This window comes from Engraulis encrasicolus, chromosome 2 (genome assembly GCF_034702125.1).
Source record: "Engraulis encrasicolus isolate BLACKSEA-1 chromosome 2, IST_EnEncr_1.0, whole genome shotgun sequence".
NCBI classification, from domain to species: domain Eukaryota; kingdom Metazoa; phylum Chordata; class Actinopteri; order Clupeiformes; family Engraulidae; genus Engraulis; species Engraulis encrasicolus.
In genome coordinates this window covers 10,593,916-10,615,555 of record NC_085858.1, presented here as the reverse complement: position 1 = coordinate 10,615,555, position 21,640 = coordinate 10,593,916, and the positions used below count along the sequence as shown (strand labels likewise).

Here is a 21,640-nt window from a genome sequence, read left to right as displayed (position 1 = left end):
ATATTTGTATTGCTCCTGGCCTGACTAGAAGCAACACTGAAGGTGTTGCGTCACTCACTAGGAGGGCGCGGCCTGGCAACCAGAATGCTTCCTCATTGAAATCAGGAGAAGTCTCAGTAGCGCTCCAAATCCCAGCATCCTTCCTGTGCTCGCTAACTTGCAGTACGGGTATCATCTGACCGAGGCACTCTACGCCCCCTGCTGCTGCAAGCCTCGGGCACATTGCTTATGTAACCGACACCCCCCAACAGATTGGTATGGTAAATGGGGACTAACTATGTTGGATATGCCAAAGTAAAGCAGAAAAGACACACAGAGAGACATAGCTACACACATATCACACGCACACATATTACACGCGCACACACACACACACACACACACACACACACACACACACACACACACACACACACACACACACACACACACACACACACACACACACACACACACACACACACACACACACACACACACACACACACACACTATTCCTACACTGAGAGAGCCAGTGAGAGTGATTCCCTTCTCTTCAGGATGTAAACACTCGGATTAAGAGGAGCCAGACAGGGTGATCAAGGTCAGAGAGAGAGAGAGAGAGAGAGAGAGAGAGAGAGAGAGAGAGAGAGAGAGAGAGAGAGAGAGAGAGAGAGAGAGAGAGATGAGAAATCAGCAGCAGAATAGAAGGATGGGAAATGAGTACTACACAGATAAAATCAGAATTGGGAAAACGAGATATAGAGAATGGTTGTGTGTGTGTGTGTGTGTGTGTGTGTGTGTGTGTGTGTGTGTGTGTGTGTGTGTGTGTGTGTGTGTGTGTGTGTGTGTGTGTGTGTGTGTGTGTGTGTGTGTGTGTGTGTGTGTGTGTGTGTGTGCACGTGTGTGTGTGTGTGTGTGTGTGTGTGTGTGCACGTGCGTGTGTGCGTGCGTGTCTGTGTTTTAGATATATATATATATATATATATATATATATATATAGAGAGAGAGAGAGAGAGAGAGAGAGAGAGAAAGAGAGAGAGAGAAAGAGAGAGAGAGTGATGGAGAGGAGGAGAGGAGATAAGGGGGGGCGAGGGGGAAGGACTAGTTGCGCTGCTCCAGTTGTGTTGCCTAGTAGAGTAGAGTAGGTCACATCATCTCAACCCATAACAGATGGCTACACACCCCCACAGCTCCCCCGCCCTTTCCCTCTCTCTAGCTCTCTCTATATGTCTCTCTCACACTCTCCTTTCTCCCTCTGCCCTTCTCTGTTCTCTGCTTGCCTTTCTGTCTCACTCTCTGTGTGTATCTCTGTCTGTCTAATCTGTTCTGTCTTGTCTGTCCACGTCTGTCTCTTTTCCTGTCTTCCTCTCGGCGCTCCCCACTTGCCTCTTTCATCTCTCTGTCTCCCTTCTTCTCAATCTATTTTTGTCCTTTTACATTGTCTTTAATCTACCATTTCTATTTATTTCCTCCCCTCCTCCTCTTCCTCATTCTACTCATCGTCATCCTCCTCATCATCATCATCTATTTTGTCTCACTTCTGTTGCCCTTGGCATTCACAATGATTCAAGGATACACAGATTTTCTATTTGTCACATGCATATATCCATATGCATATAAGTACTACTAAGTATAATATGGTGAAAGTCAGGTATATCTCCTACACTGGGTACTGAGGTACAGTGTGAGTGAGTGAGTGAGTGAGTGAGTGAGTGAGTGAGTGAGTGAGTGAGTGAGTGAGTGAGTGAGTGAGTGAGTGAGTGAGTGAGTGAGTGAGTGAGTGAGTGAGTGAGTGAGTGAGTGAGTGAGTGAGTGAGTGAGTGAGTGAGGTGCAGAGACAAGAAAAGAACCCCCCCCCCTTTTATTTGCACTCTTCACCCCTTCATCAGGAAAGACAAATCCTCCTTTTTGATTTATAGTACCATGCCAGCCCCAGCCCAGCACACTATCAACCCCCACCACCAAGACCCATCATTGGTCATGGCATGAATGTAGGAGATTAAAATGCCATGTGTTTATCTACGCACGCATTACACATGCACGCACGCCATCATGGCATGCTGACACACATGGATATAGTGACATAGTGACATTGGCTACTACGTTTACATGAGACATTTAATTCAGAATCAACTCACTTTAATTCTGAATGAAGCTTGATTCCATTTTGAAAACGTCATGTAAACACTTCACATCACTTTCAAATCAACCTGGTCTCACAGAATGCTGTGAAATGAACACAGCCCCTTGAAACAAAAAATCTGTGCCAGCTGCACTGATTTGGCCTAAATTCTGTGGTGGAATCACGGAAGTGCTTTCTTTTTTTAAAGGGGCTCCAGGTAGGATTTAAAGTTTAGTTAATCACCGTCCCGAGTCAGTCGATGGTTATGTGAATCATTAGTAAATGAATGATAACTCTCGCGGCCACTTACACTTATCATACGAAAAATCGCTTTACATACCGTATCAGATTTGTATCAACTGCTGGCATTCCGTGATGAAAAACATACTCACAGCGAGTTTATTTGAACAGCACTTTTTCATTACAGTGTAGATTTTGAGACAGGCCACGGACACCGTGCAAACGGCATCATCCTACCTTGTGCCCCTTCAAAATATATTTTTAGGGGCTTTTGTGCCTTTATTCATTGGAAAGTGGAGACTATGACAGGGAGTGAGTGTGGGGATTGAGAAGGGGAAGGATCTGCAAATGACCCGGGCCAGAATCAAACCAGGGTCGCCGACGCAGCAACCCAGTCCCCCACCGCTAGGCCACGGCAAGGCCCATGGAAGTGCTTTCTATTGTGTTCTCACAGCACTACAGACGTAAATCATACCAGAACTACTGTATACCGTTAACTATAAAGATAAAGATAGATTAGCAAGCATCCTGTTTTGGTATGAATGAAAGTAAACAGCGCAATTGAATTTGAGAGAAAGTTTGGAGCACATTGAGAGAGGCGTAGGAGCACAGTCACAAGCAATATGAAAGCCCATATTTTTGACTCAGGAATCATGACAAACACCCCCCTGAACCTGAGATGACTTTAAAGAACTGTGATGGATCTCTGTACATGTTAATTCCTTGTGTTCCTCTCCCATGCTCCTCTCCAGTGCATTCCATGCTGTTCCATATTACTCTCCTTTGTTTCACAATCAGCTTGAACTTCTTGAATTAAAACAATCCTTACACATAAACTCCTCCTCTCTCTGCCTCTTTCTCTCTCTCTCTCTCTCTCTCTCTCTCTCTCTCTCTCTCTCTCTCTCTCTCTCTCTCTCTCTCTCTCTCTCACACGCACGCACACACACACACACACACACACACACACAGATGCAGAAGAGTGTGGGCTGGATTTGCCACTCATAGTCTCCAGCAGACTCTAATTTGCACATGCTGCCAACAGCACAGCACGACACCAGAGGTGGAGAAGAGGAGAGAGAGAGACAGACAGAGAGAGACAGAGAGAGAGAGAGAGAGAGAGAGAGAGAGAGAGAGAGAGAGAGAGAGAGAGAGAGAGAGAGAGAGAGAGATATGAAATAAAGACATAGGGAGAATAAAGAGACAGAGAGGAAGACATGGAAATTAAGACGTCACATACACCTGACAAACTGTATTTCCTGACATGCCCCCTACCACAGGCCAATACATTTAAAACACAAATCCACACAAAATCTCTCTCGCTCTCTCTCTCTCTCTCTCTCTCTCTCTCTCTCTCTCTCTCTCTCTCTCTCTATCTATCTATATCTCTCTCTCTCTCTCTTCTAAATGTGCTGTCTTCAAAACAGTCATGTGAGTCACCACCAGAAATAGCTCTCTTCATTGCTGTTGTGATTTGTGAACATGCACACACACACTTAGATAAAGTCAGAAACATACACAACACACACAGAGACGCACAGAGACGCACGCGCGCACGCGCGCACACACACACACACACACACACACACACACACACACACACACACACACACACACACACACACACACACACACACACACACACACACACACACACACACACACACACACACACACACACACACACACACACACAGTAAAATACGAATGCACACCCCTAAACTTCTGTGTGATGTATCAAGGGAGGTCAACATTGGGAAACCTGAACAAGTTGTACAATGTTTCTCCTTAATATCACAGTCCTCTGCAAATTGAGCCCAAGACAAATGGCTCATTCCACAGTCCATACAACTCACCAAAATTGAAGCAAAGATAGACTTATGCTGTTTTAACTATTTTATTGTCTATCTGATATGACAAAAAAACACCGAGAATTTCGGCAACAAACACAGAAACAATATTTCTCACATCAATAGGCATACGTATGTCTATGCTACTTTAAACCAGGAAAAGTGCAGGTGGAGAACGTGAATAACTATGATATTTAAAAATTGAGCACACACTGGCGTGCTGTGATTTGTTTATGAGACATGACTCTTGCTTTTACTGCTTATCTTGTGCCCAAAAGAATGACTAAGATTCAAGTCTAATAAAAGTCTGAAAATCTATACCTCATGCCATCATGGCTAGTGGCTTTGCAGTGGTAATTGAATACTTAGAGAGTCAAATGTAACACTTTTCTCGATGGTTTGATTGATATTCTTCAGTGGTACTGTACAAATATAAATATACAAGAGATATACCTTTGTACTTAAAATCAAAAGGTTTACCTAAAAGAGTTCAAGAACTTATTTCCATTGTGATCCTTCGTATAATGAGCGATTAAGTTTTGAATACACACTCTTGAATTAACACTGCAAATAGTACAGCAAATGCACCTCCAACTCACTCTCTCCTTTATTTAAAACACCACTACTACACAGAGGCAGAGAGGTCAGCGGGGGGTCAACCTATTATTACTAAGAACAAAAGCTCTGACCCTTCATGGCAATCCATCTTTGTTGTCACTCCTTCAATAACCCCATTGAAAAAACATCACCATGGTGTAGCACCACATCACACGCATAGAAAACAGAAGCTTGCCAGGCTTATATATACACTATCATGAGATGACGCATTGTAATGCGCCAGCTTTGAACGATTTTCACATGACGTATACTCACATTTTGTCATTTTGGCATGTCATTTACTCCATATAATGGAGATTATGGTTATGGATGGGCTTTTGTGCACAGCACAGTTTTGTCTTTGTAGATATATTTTGTTAATGATAAAACTAAAAGTGCACTTGCTCCCAGGTTTTTTTTTTTTTAACATCAAATAATCACATTAAATGACGTGGGGGAAAAAATGTGTCACATAACACTCAAAAAGATGTGTTGTCAGTCTATAGCGTTTTGTGAGAACAGTCTGTGAAGGGCCCGTGCTACCTGCCCTGGCATCCACATGGAACCATGTTGCCATGGTAACTATTTCCTCAGGAGCCAGAGCTGGAGTTGGCTGGCGGAGGGCTTTTTTTGCTTGGCTCCAGCTCCACACACGCTCAGGTCTTGGCAGCCCCACTGTTGATCTACCAAAGGATAAAATAACTGCATGGACAGGCAACTCTGTTTATAATCTCTCTGTTTCTGTTTCTGTTTCTGTTTCTCTCTCTCTCTCTCTCTCTCTCTCTCTCTCTCTCTCTCTCTCTCTCTCTCTCTCTCTCTCTCTCTCTCTCTCTGTGTGTGCCTGTGCCTGTGCCTGTGCCTGTGCGTCTGTGTGTGTGTGTGTTTGTGTCTTTGAAAATATGTAGCTGAGTTAGTTTGTTTGTTTGTGGACTGGCAGTTTCAAGGGCGATCTGCCAAACGATGTAAGACAAAAAGGAAACACATATTAAAAAATTATATTGGTAATGCACCAACATGTACCCCTCATCGACAAAATATTAGACCACTACAGTCCAGTATCATTATCCCAATGCAGACCAGTTGACACAAGCTCCAATGAGAAGGAACATCTCATCGACATCTTGGAGAGTCAAAAGATGCCCAGCTGTTAAGCTTCTTTGACGTTAAACCCAGTAAGACACAGCCCTTGTCAGTGTTTCCCACAGAAATTTTGGAAACTATGGGGGCAGCCGGGGTTTATTTTGTCCGAGGGGGGGGGGTTCTTCTCACACGGGCCTTTTTTGGGGGGTGGGGGGGGTGTATTCTTGCAGCGTAAATGCAAAACGGCAAAACAATGACTTCAGTATGACATTGGCGCATGGAGAAACTGTAGGCCTGGGCCTATATTTCAGCCATTTATATTTTGAGAAATAAGGCTACATAAGATTTTACCCATGACTTGTATAATAGTAGTACATTGTCATTGTCAAAAAATGCAGTACAGTGAATAATTTCTGTTTACAACACAGTTTCATTCGTCCCTCATGCAGGGGTCTGGGAAACAATAATAAAACAAAATAGGAGCAGAGATAAGAATTTAAGAGCACTGTGAAATTGTTAACGCATAGACAAAAAGGGTCTTAGAGGGTAGGCTATGCCTTTTCCCCCACACATATCTGTAGGCGTACACATTCTACATGAGGGGTGCTGGTCACAGGGCCAGTTTTTTCCAAATTCCTCCCATTAAAAGGGCTGAACAACATATTACACATGTATGTCTATATTCACATTCATTACACATTCATTTCTATATGCAGCCCGATGTCTCCTCTGCTGTGTCAATGAAGGTCTGTCACCAAACTCATTACAACTGTAAAACAAAGCCTAGGGAGTGTTAGTAAACTCATCCCAACTGTCCCTTCTCTGAAGGTTTTTTATATTGCTCTCAAACCCAAGTAAACTACAACAACTTGACTAGGCTTTTGATCCCTGTCTTTCAAGCACTTGTGGTTCTCTCTATAGCAGGGGTGCCCAACCTTTTTTTTAACCAAGATCTACTTTTGAAGTTGATGGTCTGCCGTGATCTACCAAGTCAAATTCAAGGATGTCAGTATGAAAATGTAAGACCACCATTTATTAATCACCATTATTATGAACAAAATGTTTTCAGTAGGCTACTATGGCCGTATCTTTTCAGTGTGTTTTTAAAGTGTGTTGAATAGCCTATCTTTACAAAGCAATGCAGCACTGATAGTATGCAGAGATAATTTCAGTCATACACAAGTCATAAACAACTGAAACAATTTCAAAATGATAAACATTTGGTATATAAAAGGCACATATGCCCTATTTCTAAAATATGATGAAGCATTATCATGCCTTCAGTCAGTGGTATAGGCTACAAATTAAAAAGGGCTCAGAAATTCACCATTTGTTATGGGTAAATAGTAGGCTACTATGAGAGAGAGAGAGAGAGAGAGAGAGAGAGAGAGAGAGAGAGAGAGAGAGAGAGAGAGAGAGAGAGAGAGAGAGAGAGAGAGAGAGAGCTCATTGGATTGGTAGACTTCTTTTATGAAGGTTTTTTTTCAGCTCTCTGGGACAGTAGCACAGCAAAGGCTTTCTATTGTGAGTTTGGCCAATCGTTTTGTCCACAACTGAAGCAAGAAACAGCACAAATTGAAGTGAATTCCATACATGTCAACAACTAACATTTCCCTTACACGCGGCACGCGATGTAAACGCAGTTAGCGATGATGCATGCGACTAGCGATTTGGACGAAGATCCTCGCATATCGGCGTGTCATAACGCATCGTTGCGCACATGTTCTGTTACTCACCCGATGTTACACGTGTGCACACATGAATCAACTGTAATACCCTTACGGTCACTTCCTAATGCTTTCCCCTCATTCTGTGTGACCGTGGGACTACTTATCTAACCAATACAGAGTCTATAGGATGTATTTACTCCAGGAGGAAAATGCGAAGGAAATTCAAAATCGTAATTCAAATCGTTTTTAACAAAAACGGATATCGTTTAAAAAAAAAAAAAAAGTAAAAAAATTTTTTTTTTTTATTTTTTTTTTTTTTTACATTTTCGTAAACTATGGCGGCCAAATTTAAACTATGGCGGGCCGCCATAGTTTCCTCAATGTATGGGAAACACTGCTTGTTATAGATTAGCTGTTACCAGAATAGCAATGACCAAGTCATAATGTCTTACCAAAGGCCCTGTTATTACCATCATAGTGGTGTAGTGCTATGGTAGTAAAGGACCATCATGGACTTCTGATTTCTGCAGTGTTCCACTGGTTGGTGCCATTAAGGGGCTACAAATGTTAAAGCCAGTGAGAAGACATTTTCCGTGGTGAAGCCTCAATAGCAGACACTTCGACAGAGCGAGATGCCATTAAATGACGTGGAAAAAATGTGTTCCCCATCAAGTCACGCATTACGAAGTCCTCCTCCTAAACCTTCAAGTCCCTCCATGGTCTGGCGCCCCACTACCTCACAGACCTTCTTCACCACTATGACCCCTCAAGATCCCTGCGGTCCTCTTCCAAGGGCCAGCTGATCATCCCTCATACCAGGCTCAAGGCCACCAGTGACAGAGCCTTCCATGTTGCTGCTCCTATTCTTTGGAACAATCTGCCCGACCACATCCAGAATGCCCCTTCACTGGCCATGTTTAAGCAACACCTTAAGACACATCTCTTCCCTGAGCCTTATGGCTGCTAGTTCCACAAGCACTTTCACTTACATGCATTCACACACACACTCACGCACTGACGCGCACACACACTCACACTTTCCTACACGATACTCTGTGAAGCGACCTTGGGTGTTTTGAAAGGCGCTATATAAAACGAAAGTATTGTTATTATTATCATTACAGAATATAGCAATATACTGTATGTATATAATGTACAATATATATATATATATAGTACATTATATACATACAGTATATTGCTATATTCTATAATAATAATAATTAATAATATAATTAATAATTAATAATATATTATTATTTATAATATATTATATTACACATATATATATGTGTGTGTGTGTGTGTAATATAATATAATAATATAACTTATAATAATAAGTTGAGTCTTCTGTACCAGAAGTCGAACCCACATCAAATTAAGAAAAGGTAGGCTCTAGGTTTCTAGCGAGGGTTTGGTAGCTGTGATTCAAATCCTTCATTTCCTTCGGGATCAATAAAGTTACTCTACTTAATCCCTCTACATGCCAGAGGATAGTACTTCAACCAATCTGCACAACAAATAGGATGACATAAGAACTTCATGGCAATTTGTTGATCACTCTCACGCGCATCAATTCAAAAGCACTATATGGATTGTCATAGGCCTCCTGGCAGATAATTATCGTAATTTACGGCCTGTAAACCGCAACTTTTTCCTAATGCTTTGAATCCTGCAGCTTACGTATACCATGTTGTGGCTAATGTATAGATTTTTACATGTGACAAGCACAAAGTGAGTTTGCACCAGAACTAATGTAAATGTACTAATGTAAATAGCCCATGTTACAATGTGGATACCTGTGGCTTACAAAGAGCTGCAGCCTATATATGTGCAATTGTTTTTTTCCTGTTAATTAGAGTGGGTGCTGCTTATATTCAGGTATGGCTTATAGGCCGGAAATTACAGTACATTTGCTGCTGCTGGGGACGTGCAGATTTCTAGTATGGGCCTACTTATGGGGATCCAACAGAAAGACAAGGAGGGTGGCGCTGTGGGGCCCTATAACAAGTCACCCCTCAGTGCCGCCTGAGCAGTGAGCAGCATACCATTCTCTGGATGGGAGTGGACCAGCGTAAAGGCTACTTGGCTCCCCGCCCAGCAGGACCAGCGCAGCGCACAGAGCAGACAGAGGAGCCCTCAGGGCATGCAAATGAGGAATTAAAGCTGTCCCATCAGAACCAGCGCTGAACTGTTTGAAATTCTAATTGGGTCCGACTCTCCCAAAGACCGCAGCCAGCTAGCCAGCTCCGGAGCTGTCAAGTGTCACAATGGGCCCCATGGTAACAGGGGCGTTAGGATGAGGTGTCAGAGAAGGTACAGCACACATAGACACACACACACACTCTCGGACGCACATGTACATACACATGCACATGCCCATGCCCATGCCCATGCCCATGCCCACGCACACACACACACACACACACACACACACACACACACACACACACACACACACACACACACAAATGCATATGCGTGAATGAAAACAGTATATGCAAACTTTCACATGAAAGACACACAAATGAATCTGCACGGCCAATGTTTGGTGCTTTAGAAATTGAAACAAATGGAACGTAAACAGTGTCCGTCTGTGACTGCTGGTTGGTCAGAGTTCGCACTTAAAAATCTCACATCATTGAAAGTCACTAACATCCTCCACACCTCTCAAAGATCCGTAGCTACCCCTTTGTGGATGACTTTTAAACATTTCAAACATTTCAAACCTCTCAAACACGCCTGCATACTTGAAGGTTAAGTTACTTTAAACCCTTGTGTAACTTTAAACTGAGACAACACGCAAGCTATCAATGCATTGTAATAACAGACTCATTTTCTCTTTAATCATTTCATGTAATGGATCAACACCCACGAAGGTAGATAATGCTATCCTTGCGGTGGTACTAAATGAAAAATGGAACACATTTCTCTGACGACAGTTCCAGGCAAAGAATCTGAAGGGCTACAGTGTTCTAGAATCCTTGGTTCCAGGACACCTCCAGTCATTATGGTCTGTGATGTGTTTTTGTTGCCATGGTAAAAGAACAATGGAGTGTAAGCAAGAGGGGTAAAAATTACCTAGCAACATAGTGAAGAGAAGATGAGATTTTTTGGACAAGGACTAAGCAAGACAAACCATCCAACTGGCTGAAGAGCTATGAGTAGGTCAAAAACTACTTGTAGCCTATGCATAAAAATGGCCTCAACAGACTAGTTATCCCATTGATGCCTGATGTTGTGTTGCGCAACATTGGCCCTGGCGCCTGGAGCTGCATTATGCAACACTCATGCTCATGAGATTTGAGACAACTTTATTAAAAATCTAGCTCGTTTGACTTTGAACACATTCTAATAAAAGATGAGGGTCTAAGTGTTTAAGTGTAACTTAGTGCATACTTTTTATGTGCTTCAGAAGCTGAGATATTTAGGTTTTTATAGGCTGAGGGCAGCTTTTCTTAAAAAGGGCTCAGGCATTCAGTACCCTTTTTTGCAGGTGCCTTTGGCATCAATGGGTTAAATCTAAAAAAAAAATGGTAGAAAACTACATAAGCATGCTCCACGACTGTTGTAAAGAGAAATGTCAGTAACACATCACAGCATAATATAATGAAATATAATAAAATTAATTTTATGCACTTCCTATATTCAATACTATGATGGAAAAATGGAATTCCAAGGATGGTGAATAATAAATATGGGTACAATTGCTTTTAGATAAAAAACAAAAAAACAAAAACATGTCCGCTCTTTAGACTCTTGTTCAGATGACCATTAGTTAAGTCTAAATGTAGTGCCACGTGTTGACATGTTTACTGTGGTAAGGCTTCTGTAGGCTATTGCACTCTCCTTCTGCTCTGGGCATCTTCAATCTTCCTGGCTTAATTAATACACTCTGGTCCCACACGGCTTAGGCTCAATAAAGACACACTCGCCTCCGCTCAGACACAGATGCAGAAGTGTGTGTGTGTGTGTGTGTGTGTGTGTGTGTGTGTGTGTGTGTGTGTGTGTGTGTGTGTGTGTGTGTGTGTGTGTGTGTGTGTGTGTGTGTGTGTGTGTGTGTGTGTGTGTGTGAGAGAGAGAGAGAGAGAGAGAGAGAGAGAGAGTTACCTCCGCACACTGGTGCCGACATGCTATAGCAAGGAATGGCCAAGTTCATCAAAGCAGAGCATAGATAATCAATGGGCGGCAATGGGTGTTTGTATTTGGGCTAAATTATTAAGACCTGCTTTATCTATTTATTTGGTACATTTAGCCTTTTTTTAAACTAATTTTAAATATTTTTTGTCGAATAAATGCCCCCGACCACCAAAGCAGAGTCCCAGAGCCCTGGTCTTGTCCTCTGTGCACATTCAGGGACATCCTAGAAGGAACACTGAATGAACAGAGGACGTGACAGAGTGCAGGCTTCTCACTAGGGGAGGAAGAGAGGGATGCTTGCCCCATGGTGAGTGGTGAGTAAGGAGGATGGATGGGTGAAAGTGGGAAAAAGGAGAGATGCAATACTAGCAAATGGCAAATGGTGAAAGCCAAGGCAATGGGAATAGAGCAAGGGGATGGTAGATAGGAGGATAAAAGAATAATGATGGAGACGTTAATAAAAGATGAAGAGGGGAAGTGACTTCCTGTGTTCGGCACATGGCTTAAAATAGGGCTACAATATGGCTATTTATAAAGGTAAACACCAACATGCACACACACACACACACACACACACACACACACACACACACACACACACACACACACACACACACACACACACACACACATGCGCGCGCACACACACACACACACACACACACGCACACACACACACGCGCACACACACACGCACACACACACACACAGCCATTTGAGACTATTTCCTCTCTCTCTCATGTGTGTGGCGTGTGTGTGTGTGTGTGTGTGTGTGTGTGTGTGTGTGTGTGTGTGTGTGTGTGTGTGTGTGTGTGTGTGTGTGTGTGTGTGTGTGTGTGTGTGTGTGTGTGTGTGTGTGTGTGTGAGAGAGAGAGAGAGACAGAGAGAGTGTGTGAGAGAGTGTATGCGTGTGAGCGAGAGTGTATGTATGAGTGTGTATGTGTTTGTGTGTGTGTGTGAGAGAGAGAGCAAAAGAGTGCGTCAGCGGTAGACTTAGACAGAACAGAGCAATATGCAGTGAAAGAGGAGACTGGGTTGGGAGGAAGTGGTGAAGTATCGAGAATAAAACTGAGAATAAATGAAGACCTGAATGCATGCAGAGAGAGAGAGAGAGAGAGAGAGAGAGAGAGAGAGAGAGAGAGAGAGAGAGAGAGAGAGAGCAAAAAAGACAAAGAGAGTGAGAGAGAGAGCAAAAGAGACACAGAGAGAGGGAGAGTGACAAAATTGCACAAAGACATCAGTGTGAGATGTAGCAGCTCGCTGTGTGACTGCCAGCACTAAGCGAGAAGTCTTAAATCTACCCCTGTCTCTCTCACACACACGCGCACACACGCACACACACACACACACACACACACACACACACACACACACACACACACACACACACACACACACACACACACACACACACACACAGTAAGGACCTCACACACTCACAGCACTCATTCAGACTGCAAAGCGAAAGGGAACAGAGTACAAGAAGACAAGTGATGAAGTAAAAATGTCAACAAAGCACCTATGATTTCCAACTAGATATGGTACAGCCTGGTACACACTACTGTGGACTGTGCTGCTCATTAGACAATACCAGCATCAGTAATACCAACATCGGCTGTGATGGAGAACACACACACACGCACGCACGCACGCACGCACGCACGCACGCACGCACGCACGCACGCACGCACGCACGCACGCACGCACGCACACACACACACACACACACACACACACACACACACACACACACACACACACAGAATAGTGTTGGACCTGGCCCAAATCCCTAAACACACCCACCCACGCATGTGTGCACGCAAACACGCACACACGCACACACACACACACACACACACACACACACACACAGAGAATTGTAAATGTTGATGCAAATGCTGAATAGTGTTGGACTGGACCCAAAAGCCCCCTTGACTCCACAGTGCTCTGTATTCTGTCACACTGCCCTATATACGTAGGCCTATTCCGCCTCTCCTTCCTCCACCCATCCACTACTCCTATATTCCTCCTCTCCTTCCCCCACTCCTTTATTCTTCCTCTCTTTCTCTCACTCATTTCTCTCTATCATACAACATACAGGACAGTTCTTTCTTCCCTTTATAATAATCACATTATATTTTTTTGTAGCTGTTCACACACAAAATACTGTAAATATACAAAATACTGAAAATACTGTTCAATCTCTGCCATCATGGGCAGTTTGTCCATCTGGAGAGACGGAGATGTCATGTTAACCCATAGACAATATTGGACTGACTACCTGTATGATCGTCCCCCGGGCCCCTACAACTCTGTTGTGATTTCCAGTAATATTTGGGTCTGCGTAACTGATAATGGGCTGCGATCCAAATAAGAGTACTAAAATGTGTAGGCCAGTATATTTGTTACTATTGTAAAGTCTAGTCATATTTCACAACTACCTCTCAACATGGTGAAAACGATCACGAATGCCTTGACACTTTCAAAATGCAAAACACTCATTCCTTTATCTGCAACATAGGTCCTTTATGCCCAAAACAACAACCACATTATGATCCATTATAATGCTTCTATTGTCATTCATCCGTTACACATTATGAAGCTTCATAATGTACACCGTTCTGCCAGTGGAGAGGTTATTTTATTGAAATAACTGAATATAGTACTACACTGCTACAACATTACACAGAGCTTTGAGTAATACATTACATGGTCAGTGCCATTCTGGTTACGGCAAACTTATCACATTCACTGTGTCATAACACAATTATGTTCCTCAAATGACATTGAATCTTCATACTTTTTATTATGCATGTAACTTCAGGTCTCTGTACATTGTATAGACGATTTATTATTAGACAGAGTTTACAATTCATCCAGTACAGCTCAAAATGTCACGGCATGTTCCATCTCGTCAATAAAGAAACAACACTCTCTCGCCGCCTAATAATCATTAACAGCGCATAATGTGCCTCCTACACTAATAGGGAACATGGCTCCCCACCTCTGTGCTCTTGCCTGGGGGGCTGGTAATGGGAGCGGGGTGGGGTGGGGTGGGGTGTGGAGTCACTTCACGGGAGACGAGATTGCATTCTGATTGGCATTACCGGGTGCTTTAGTTGGGGTTAATGAGATCGCTACTAACACAGAGAGAAAAAAGCAAAACAAAAAAAACAAAAGAGTTCACTTCGAGGCCATCCAATGTTGTGCAGAGGCAGGTAGCTTCCAGTCCACACATGTAGTCAGAGATATGGGAATATGCTAGCAAGCTAGCAAGCAAAGATAGGCCTACAGTATTCATTTGTGATATTCATAAATATACTATGGTATGGTATACTAGGTACAGTAAGTAACAGTATATACTACTATAGACTTCTATACTATGTGATGTGGTGAAACTGTTGCTCATCTATTTTGAGTATACATGCAGAGTAGATGGGAATCTAATAGATCTATATCATGCATATGGACTTGTGCATGGGCTATGTGCAGAGCAGTTATGCTGACTGTGATGTAAGCAACGCTTGTCAATTCCAGACACTGGCATAGCAACGGTTGTCAGGGCTATCTGTGACAATCCTTAGTGAATCATCAAAGCTGCATAAATGAGGCCTGTTGACACAAACCCTCAAAGCTACAATCTCTCTCTCTCTCTCTCTCTCTCTCTCTCTCTCTCTCTCTCTCTCCAAAACATCTAGGCCTATCGATCAATAGGTCAAATAGACCAATACATAAAACAATAACGAATACAAAAAAACCCTCTCTCTCTCAAACACACACACATGCGCACACCCCTTATCCCTTATGGAAGAGAGGTTTCACGCAGACCAGCGGCCATATTTGATGCATAAGAGGAGCGGCTCAAGTCAGGTCGCAAGTGGGGTCTCTATACACTTAATACTATGGGGCTGCACAATATATCGAAAATGTATCTAAATCGCAATATGAGTGGCGATATGCATATCGCGACAATGACTTAATTATCAATGACCAGTAAAAGAAAATATGTGCTGTCCAATCACTAGCTGAATGTCAACAAATGCGCGAGAAGGCCGCCACAACCAAAGCCGCGCCCCCCACACAGACCGACAAATTAGTGACAAGAAAAACACTCGGCTGTATTGCTAAATATCGTTTAAATATTTTTATCGAGGTATTGCATGCTGTTATCGAGTATCGATTTTTTTCTGATATGGTGCAGCCATACCAGAGAGACTAGAGAGAGAGAGGTTCCATTGGCCCATTGTTTCCTGATTCTATTATGGCCCCCCTTAGGCAGACCTAGGCAGACCTAAGGTCTGTTCTATTCATTGTAGGAGCATTATGACACGGCCCTTTAGGCAGACCGGAACCTGGTCGCGTTAAGTGCCCATAGAAACCTATTATGTTGGCATATCTCTATATACTTAAAGAATCTCTGGCCATAGTACTCAATACCATATGTGGAGGAGACGAGCCCCCTTTGTGTCCTACTGCAGAGGGAGGAGTACAGTGGGAGAGTAAACACTCGAAAAGCTACAGAAGGCATGGAGACCCAGATAACGACGCAATCAGGCAAACGTGCTGTGTCTGCCCGCTCCCCATAAACATGATCTTCCCTTCCTCTTTTGCAGGCCTTTTCTTTGTCCTCCGTCTCACTCACATACAGAAACTCTGTGCGTGCATGCGTGTGTGCAGGAGAGAGAGAGAGAGAGAGAGAAAGAGAGAGAGAGAGAGAGAGAGAGAGAGAGAGAGAGAGAGAGAGAGAGAGAGAGAGAGAGAGAGAGAGAGAGAGAGAGAGAGAGAGAGAGAGAGATCAGAGCAATGTGTGTGCAGGATGGCAGCAGGGACACCACCAAGGGGACAACACAACAGTCCTCGTCGTCTCACCACACGGCACCAGGGATGGCAAACGGGCACCCTCCCTCCTAGGCAAGATGGCAATGGTGCCAGAGTTCTAGCACAGTATGCAGAAATGCACACACGCACACGCACAGACATGCACTGAACACAAAATACCATCTTCATGTTCCTTCCTCTCCCAGGCACCTACTGTGCTTTGCCATCATATGTACTGTGCGGTTATTCAGCAACCATATGCCAAGCAATCACACAGATATCTATGTGCAGCCAAGTGAGCCAACCACACAGCCTGGAGCTGTAATGCGCTCTAGGAAGACTGCATAAACTAGCCTGATTATCATCGACTTTCAAATCTCTTCAAGACTTGGTCTGACCAAGAGCATGACAATTAACATTTCCCAAACGGCATGGTTGACTCGCCTCCCTTGGTTTGCTAATGGTTGTTTGCTTCCAGACAAAGTGGGAGGAGTTCCCAATTTTTCGGGAGCTCAGAAACAATATTTGTATTGCTCTTGGACTGACTAGCATAAACAGCTCTATGCATGTTGTGATACCACTACAACACACAACACTCACTACCAAACCTGAAGGATTATGCCAAATTCACAGACCAAAAATCCAAAAAAAAAGGTCTCTTGTCTCTGAGTAATTTGACTCCAACAACATAATAAATAGTATGAAGGCCAATATGATGTCTACTGTTCCACCAGAGGAACGCTGCACTACTTGCTGTAAAACAATGTCACAACCACAGTACTACACCACTATGGCATCAGACAGTCTTTAGCAATCTATTACAACATAGTCATTGCCATTCTGCCCGACAAAGGCAAAGTGCAGTAACTATGCCAACATTGAAACTGAGAGAAATGCCTTCAAAGTATGGATGGATAGGTTGGATGTTGTTGTTACACCAAATTTGATATTGCAATATCTCTAAAAGGAAACATATTTGGATCCTAAGGCTTTGTCACAAGATGAAGGAGGTGCAACGAAGAGCATTTTCGATTTAAGCGCAATTTTGACAAAATGTACTGTATGTAGTTACTGCATTTTGTCTTTGTGGGGCAGCATTCTTGTAAGTGGTATCAACAAACTCATAACAGGGGATTGGACCCTGAAACGCATTACAGGGTTTGGTATTTCAATCTGAGTTGAACAGCTTACCGGTAATTCATCTCTGGCCGACTATCATTTTCCTCAATAACAATACAGAAACAGCACAGTAGATTGCATAGATTGCATGGGAAGGATGGGTGGGGTAAGCAGAACATCTTCCCTTTAAGGCAGGGCTGGGGAACCTTTTTCATTCGAGGGGCCACTTCAAATTCCTCCAAGGGCCATAAAAGTCCTCCGAGGGCCATAGTATGAACACAAACCAGGATTTCCCCCTGCACTAGGCCTATATTGAAGGCAGCCAGCTTTAAAACAGACCCCGCCTTCTCTAGTTCCCTGAATAGAAGATAATTGTATTGTTGGCTAAATGTAATTTCTAAAATTCCTTTACAAAATATTAGAGATGCACCGGATCCTGATTTTTAGGATCCTGCCGGATACCGGATCCACTGCTTAAGATCCAGCCGGATCCGGAACCGGATACCGGATCCTACAAAAGGGATGAAACACATAGCCAACTCGCACACGTGGGCCCTTTTTATTACGTTGGCGCAAACTATTTTTAAGACTCATTGGCTTACTGCCACACTGCCTTCAACGACCGCTTCCAAAGGGCTTTCACTCCATGCAGCGATTAGGGTTGTGAAAGACTGACTGAAAAGCCTAGGCTACGTAAAAAGTAGAGATGCCCCAGATCCTAATTTTTAGGTAACTGCCGGATACCGGATCCACTGCTAAAGATCCTGCCGAATCCGGATAGTCTGAAAAACCCTATTATCCTGCCAGATCCGGAACCGGATCTTGGATCCTGTACATCTCTACAAAATATCTCAGATTTCATGTGAAGATGCGTAACATTGAAATTATATCGGGGGCTGGATAAAATGGCCTCAAGGGCCGCAAATGGCTTCAGAGGTTGCCTGGGTTTGATTGAGAAGGGGGCAACGGCAGTGTGTGCGTTTCATATGGCAGACTAGTCTTTAGAGTGCACACCGTGTCTGTGGGCTTTGTGTTTGGGTATCTGTGCATAACAATTGCATTACACTACAATACACTTTGGCGACCCTTTGTTCCAAAGCTACTTACAGTTGCTGTATGTCCGTATAATGTATTGATTACACTCAATGGAACTCAAGGGCATTTCAGACGTGGATGAGAGCACCCACATCCTGCTATGGGATTCAAACCCGCAACCTTCCGATCACAGGACCAACTCCCTTACCCTTAGGGTACAACTACCCCATGATAATGCTATAGCCAAACCATCCGCTGGCACAGCAATTGGTTCTCCTGCAGCAGACAGCAGCTATTCCACAATCATTTCATTACGGCCCTTATCATCTCTCATTTCATTACATTACACTAGCCTACATTACATTACGCATAGCTGTGCAGTTATATGTAGCACATACAGTCCCTGGTGCAATTTGGGGTGCCTTACTCGAGTGCACCTGGAAGGTAACATGACTTGACCCTGTAACGTTATAATTACACGATCACCACCCTAACCATATTAAGCCACGGCTGCCCCACCTAGCCCTACCTTGCAGAGCCCAGGGCCGGGCAGGTGCTGGTGCTGGAGCCGGTGCCGAACTGGCCTCGGCCCTGCACCGGCACGGCACCAGCACCGGCCCTGGTCGAAAAGAGGTCTAGACTCACCTTGATGGGGCCGGTGCTGAAGCGAATCTTGCGGCTGGGGGGCGTTTCGTCCTCTGGGGGAAGGCCTGTGATCTCCGTGCAGCTGGACTCAGGCTCGTAGGCCTCATCTTCCTCCTCCTCCTCTTCCTCCTGGCTGCCGGCTGACTCCTCGCCGGCGGCACTGTAGGTGCTGATATCCAGCTGATTTCCCTCCTTCTGCTGCTCTTCTCCGTCTCCTCCTCGCCTCCAGCCCCCTGCTGCCCTTCCCGTAACCTCCCCGTCTTCTCCCTCATGGGCACCGTTCCTGTCAAATGTCTCCTTGCCGTTCTCTATGGGGCTGCTGTGCACACCCCGGCTTGCCCTGGTTACCTCGCTGGCCGCCTGCTGTGCGTTGGCCTCTGGTGGCGATCCTGCCACACCTGTGCCGTTCTCGGCCCACTCAGCAGCCCTCGGGTGTCCATCTGCAGCTGATGAGAACCCGTCGGTCGTGAGGGAGCCTTGGTTCTTGGTTCCATCCTGTTGCCGTTGGTTCTGATTTTGATTTGATGCGTCTTCTCGATTGGACCCCGCGGGAAAGCCCCGGGCACGTTTGGCAATTATTTTGGAGTTGAGTGTGCCAGGTTTGGCGGTGACGCCCCGCGACGGCAACGGCGGCGTGTTTGACAGGCGGTGCAGGTTGTTCCGCAGCTCGGCTGCCCGTTCGAACACCGCGCTCAGCTGGCTCACGGTAGGCGAGACGGCCTCGGTGGCACCACCCACCGCGTCGAGACTGTCCAGTGACTCTGTGCTGCCGTTGAACCGGGCTACCACGTCCAGCCGCCCGTCCTGGATGCCAGCGACCCGCTCTTTTTTCAGCAGAACACGGCCCGTGACGCCTTGCCTCTCCTGTTGCTGAGTCTGCTCAAAGATCTTACGCGTCTCCTGCAGCTTGGAGAAGCTGGAGGATGCAGAGGATGAGGGGGAGACAACGCCTCGTTGTTGGCCGTTACTGCCTTCCGCTTTTGGGTCGAACTTGTTCACCCGCTCGGAGACGGTGGCTCCCAGTTTCAGCAGCGCGCTGTGGTCCACGTTTTCGTTCAAGCTCCCGGCGCGGGGGAGGGTGAGGCGCACGGGCTTATCGCTCTCACTTGCTTTGCCCGGATCCTCCCCCTCCGTCGGCGAGGAGGCTCCCATCTGCATGAACATGTTTTTGATGCGGTGCACGTTAGAGCCGTACGTGCGGCCGCGGCTCGATTGCCTGGGCTTCCCATCCTGGGCATCTCCGTTGGCGGCGTTGCTCAGGATGTCGTTGGCCGCCGGCTTCAGCGCCTGGATGCTCGCCTCGTAGGCGTTGCGGTGAGGCGACGGGCTACGGAGCGCGGTGGGGTTGGCCGTCTTTGCGGACGAGGGTTCAGTCTTCATCATGATCAATCAAGCGTCTCCAGGGTTACTCAGTAACGGCATGGCTCCCTCGCTCGCTTAGTGTGTCAGCAGTCAGTAGGCAAATCCGTGCCCCCTGATGTCTACCGTCCTGCTACGAAACGGCGAATAATACCAACCAACTAAAACAGAATCAATCGTCAATAGGCCGTTAAATCCCACGCGAAAAAATAGGCCTACACGTAGAAGATCGAATCAAGAATCACAGAGGGAAAAAATGCAACGGTGCATCTTACAATACTCCAGGTCAATAGCATCCACCGCCCCACGCCAGGGTTGAAATTGGGGGAAGTGTGCTGATCACAAAAGTATTAAAAAATGTAGAGCACCAGTGCGCCCTGGATTTCCTACTGACGACAGATTGGCCACGTTTAATCCCTTTTCGCCACATCATTTAGATCTCTCATTTTGTCGGCAGCAGATTTTCAGTCCCTGCGCTCGAGCTGCTCCTGCTGCTGTTGCTGCTGCTGCGGCGGTGAAAGCAAGAGGAGGCGCGCGCATGGGTCATAGTGCGAGTTGGTTACTGGTTCGTGCCGACCATCCCTCAACTACGCTTTCCATTATCAAAGCGCCTGAGCCCCACAACTTAAACATATCGGTTTAGTGTGTTATAAACTGACACGGGTGTAAATCGTCATTTAAAAAAAAAAAAAAAAAAAAGCCCACTGCTGATTGGGAAATGTTTTAGAAATGCTGTGATACGGATAGGCACTAGGGCCATGTTTAGGGCTGCGTATGCCACAGAGCTGGCATACCTAGTGATGCTTCGGCTATATGACAGCTCTTCCTGCATCCTGACGCTTGGCCTTATCCAGCTAGCTGGCACCGAGAACGAGCATAGGCTCCACAACACTGGCGATTCTAGGGGGGGGCAGGGGGTGGCCAGGGCCACCCCTGGGACGCTATTGTCCACCCTACTGGCCACCCTTGATTCGACAAGTAATTAA

The 21,640-nt window shown here is 45.1% G+C and overlaps 1 protein-coding gene across 1 annotated transcript in view; it reads right to left on the bottom strand.

Moving 5' to 3' along the window:
- Nucleotides 1–20,678, bottom strand: part of ppp1r9bb (protein phosphatase 1, regulatory subunit 9Bb) — a 33,106-nt gene extending 12,428 nt beyond the window's left edge. Inside the window, exon 1 of the mRNA XM_063213009.1 lies at nt 19,296–20,678. Coding sequence (XP_063069079.1) covers nt 19,296–20,678 — 1,383 coding nt within the window. The remainder of the gene's footprint in view (nt 1–19,295) is intronic.
- Nucleotides 20,679–21,640: the final 962 nt, after the last annotated feature.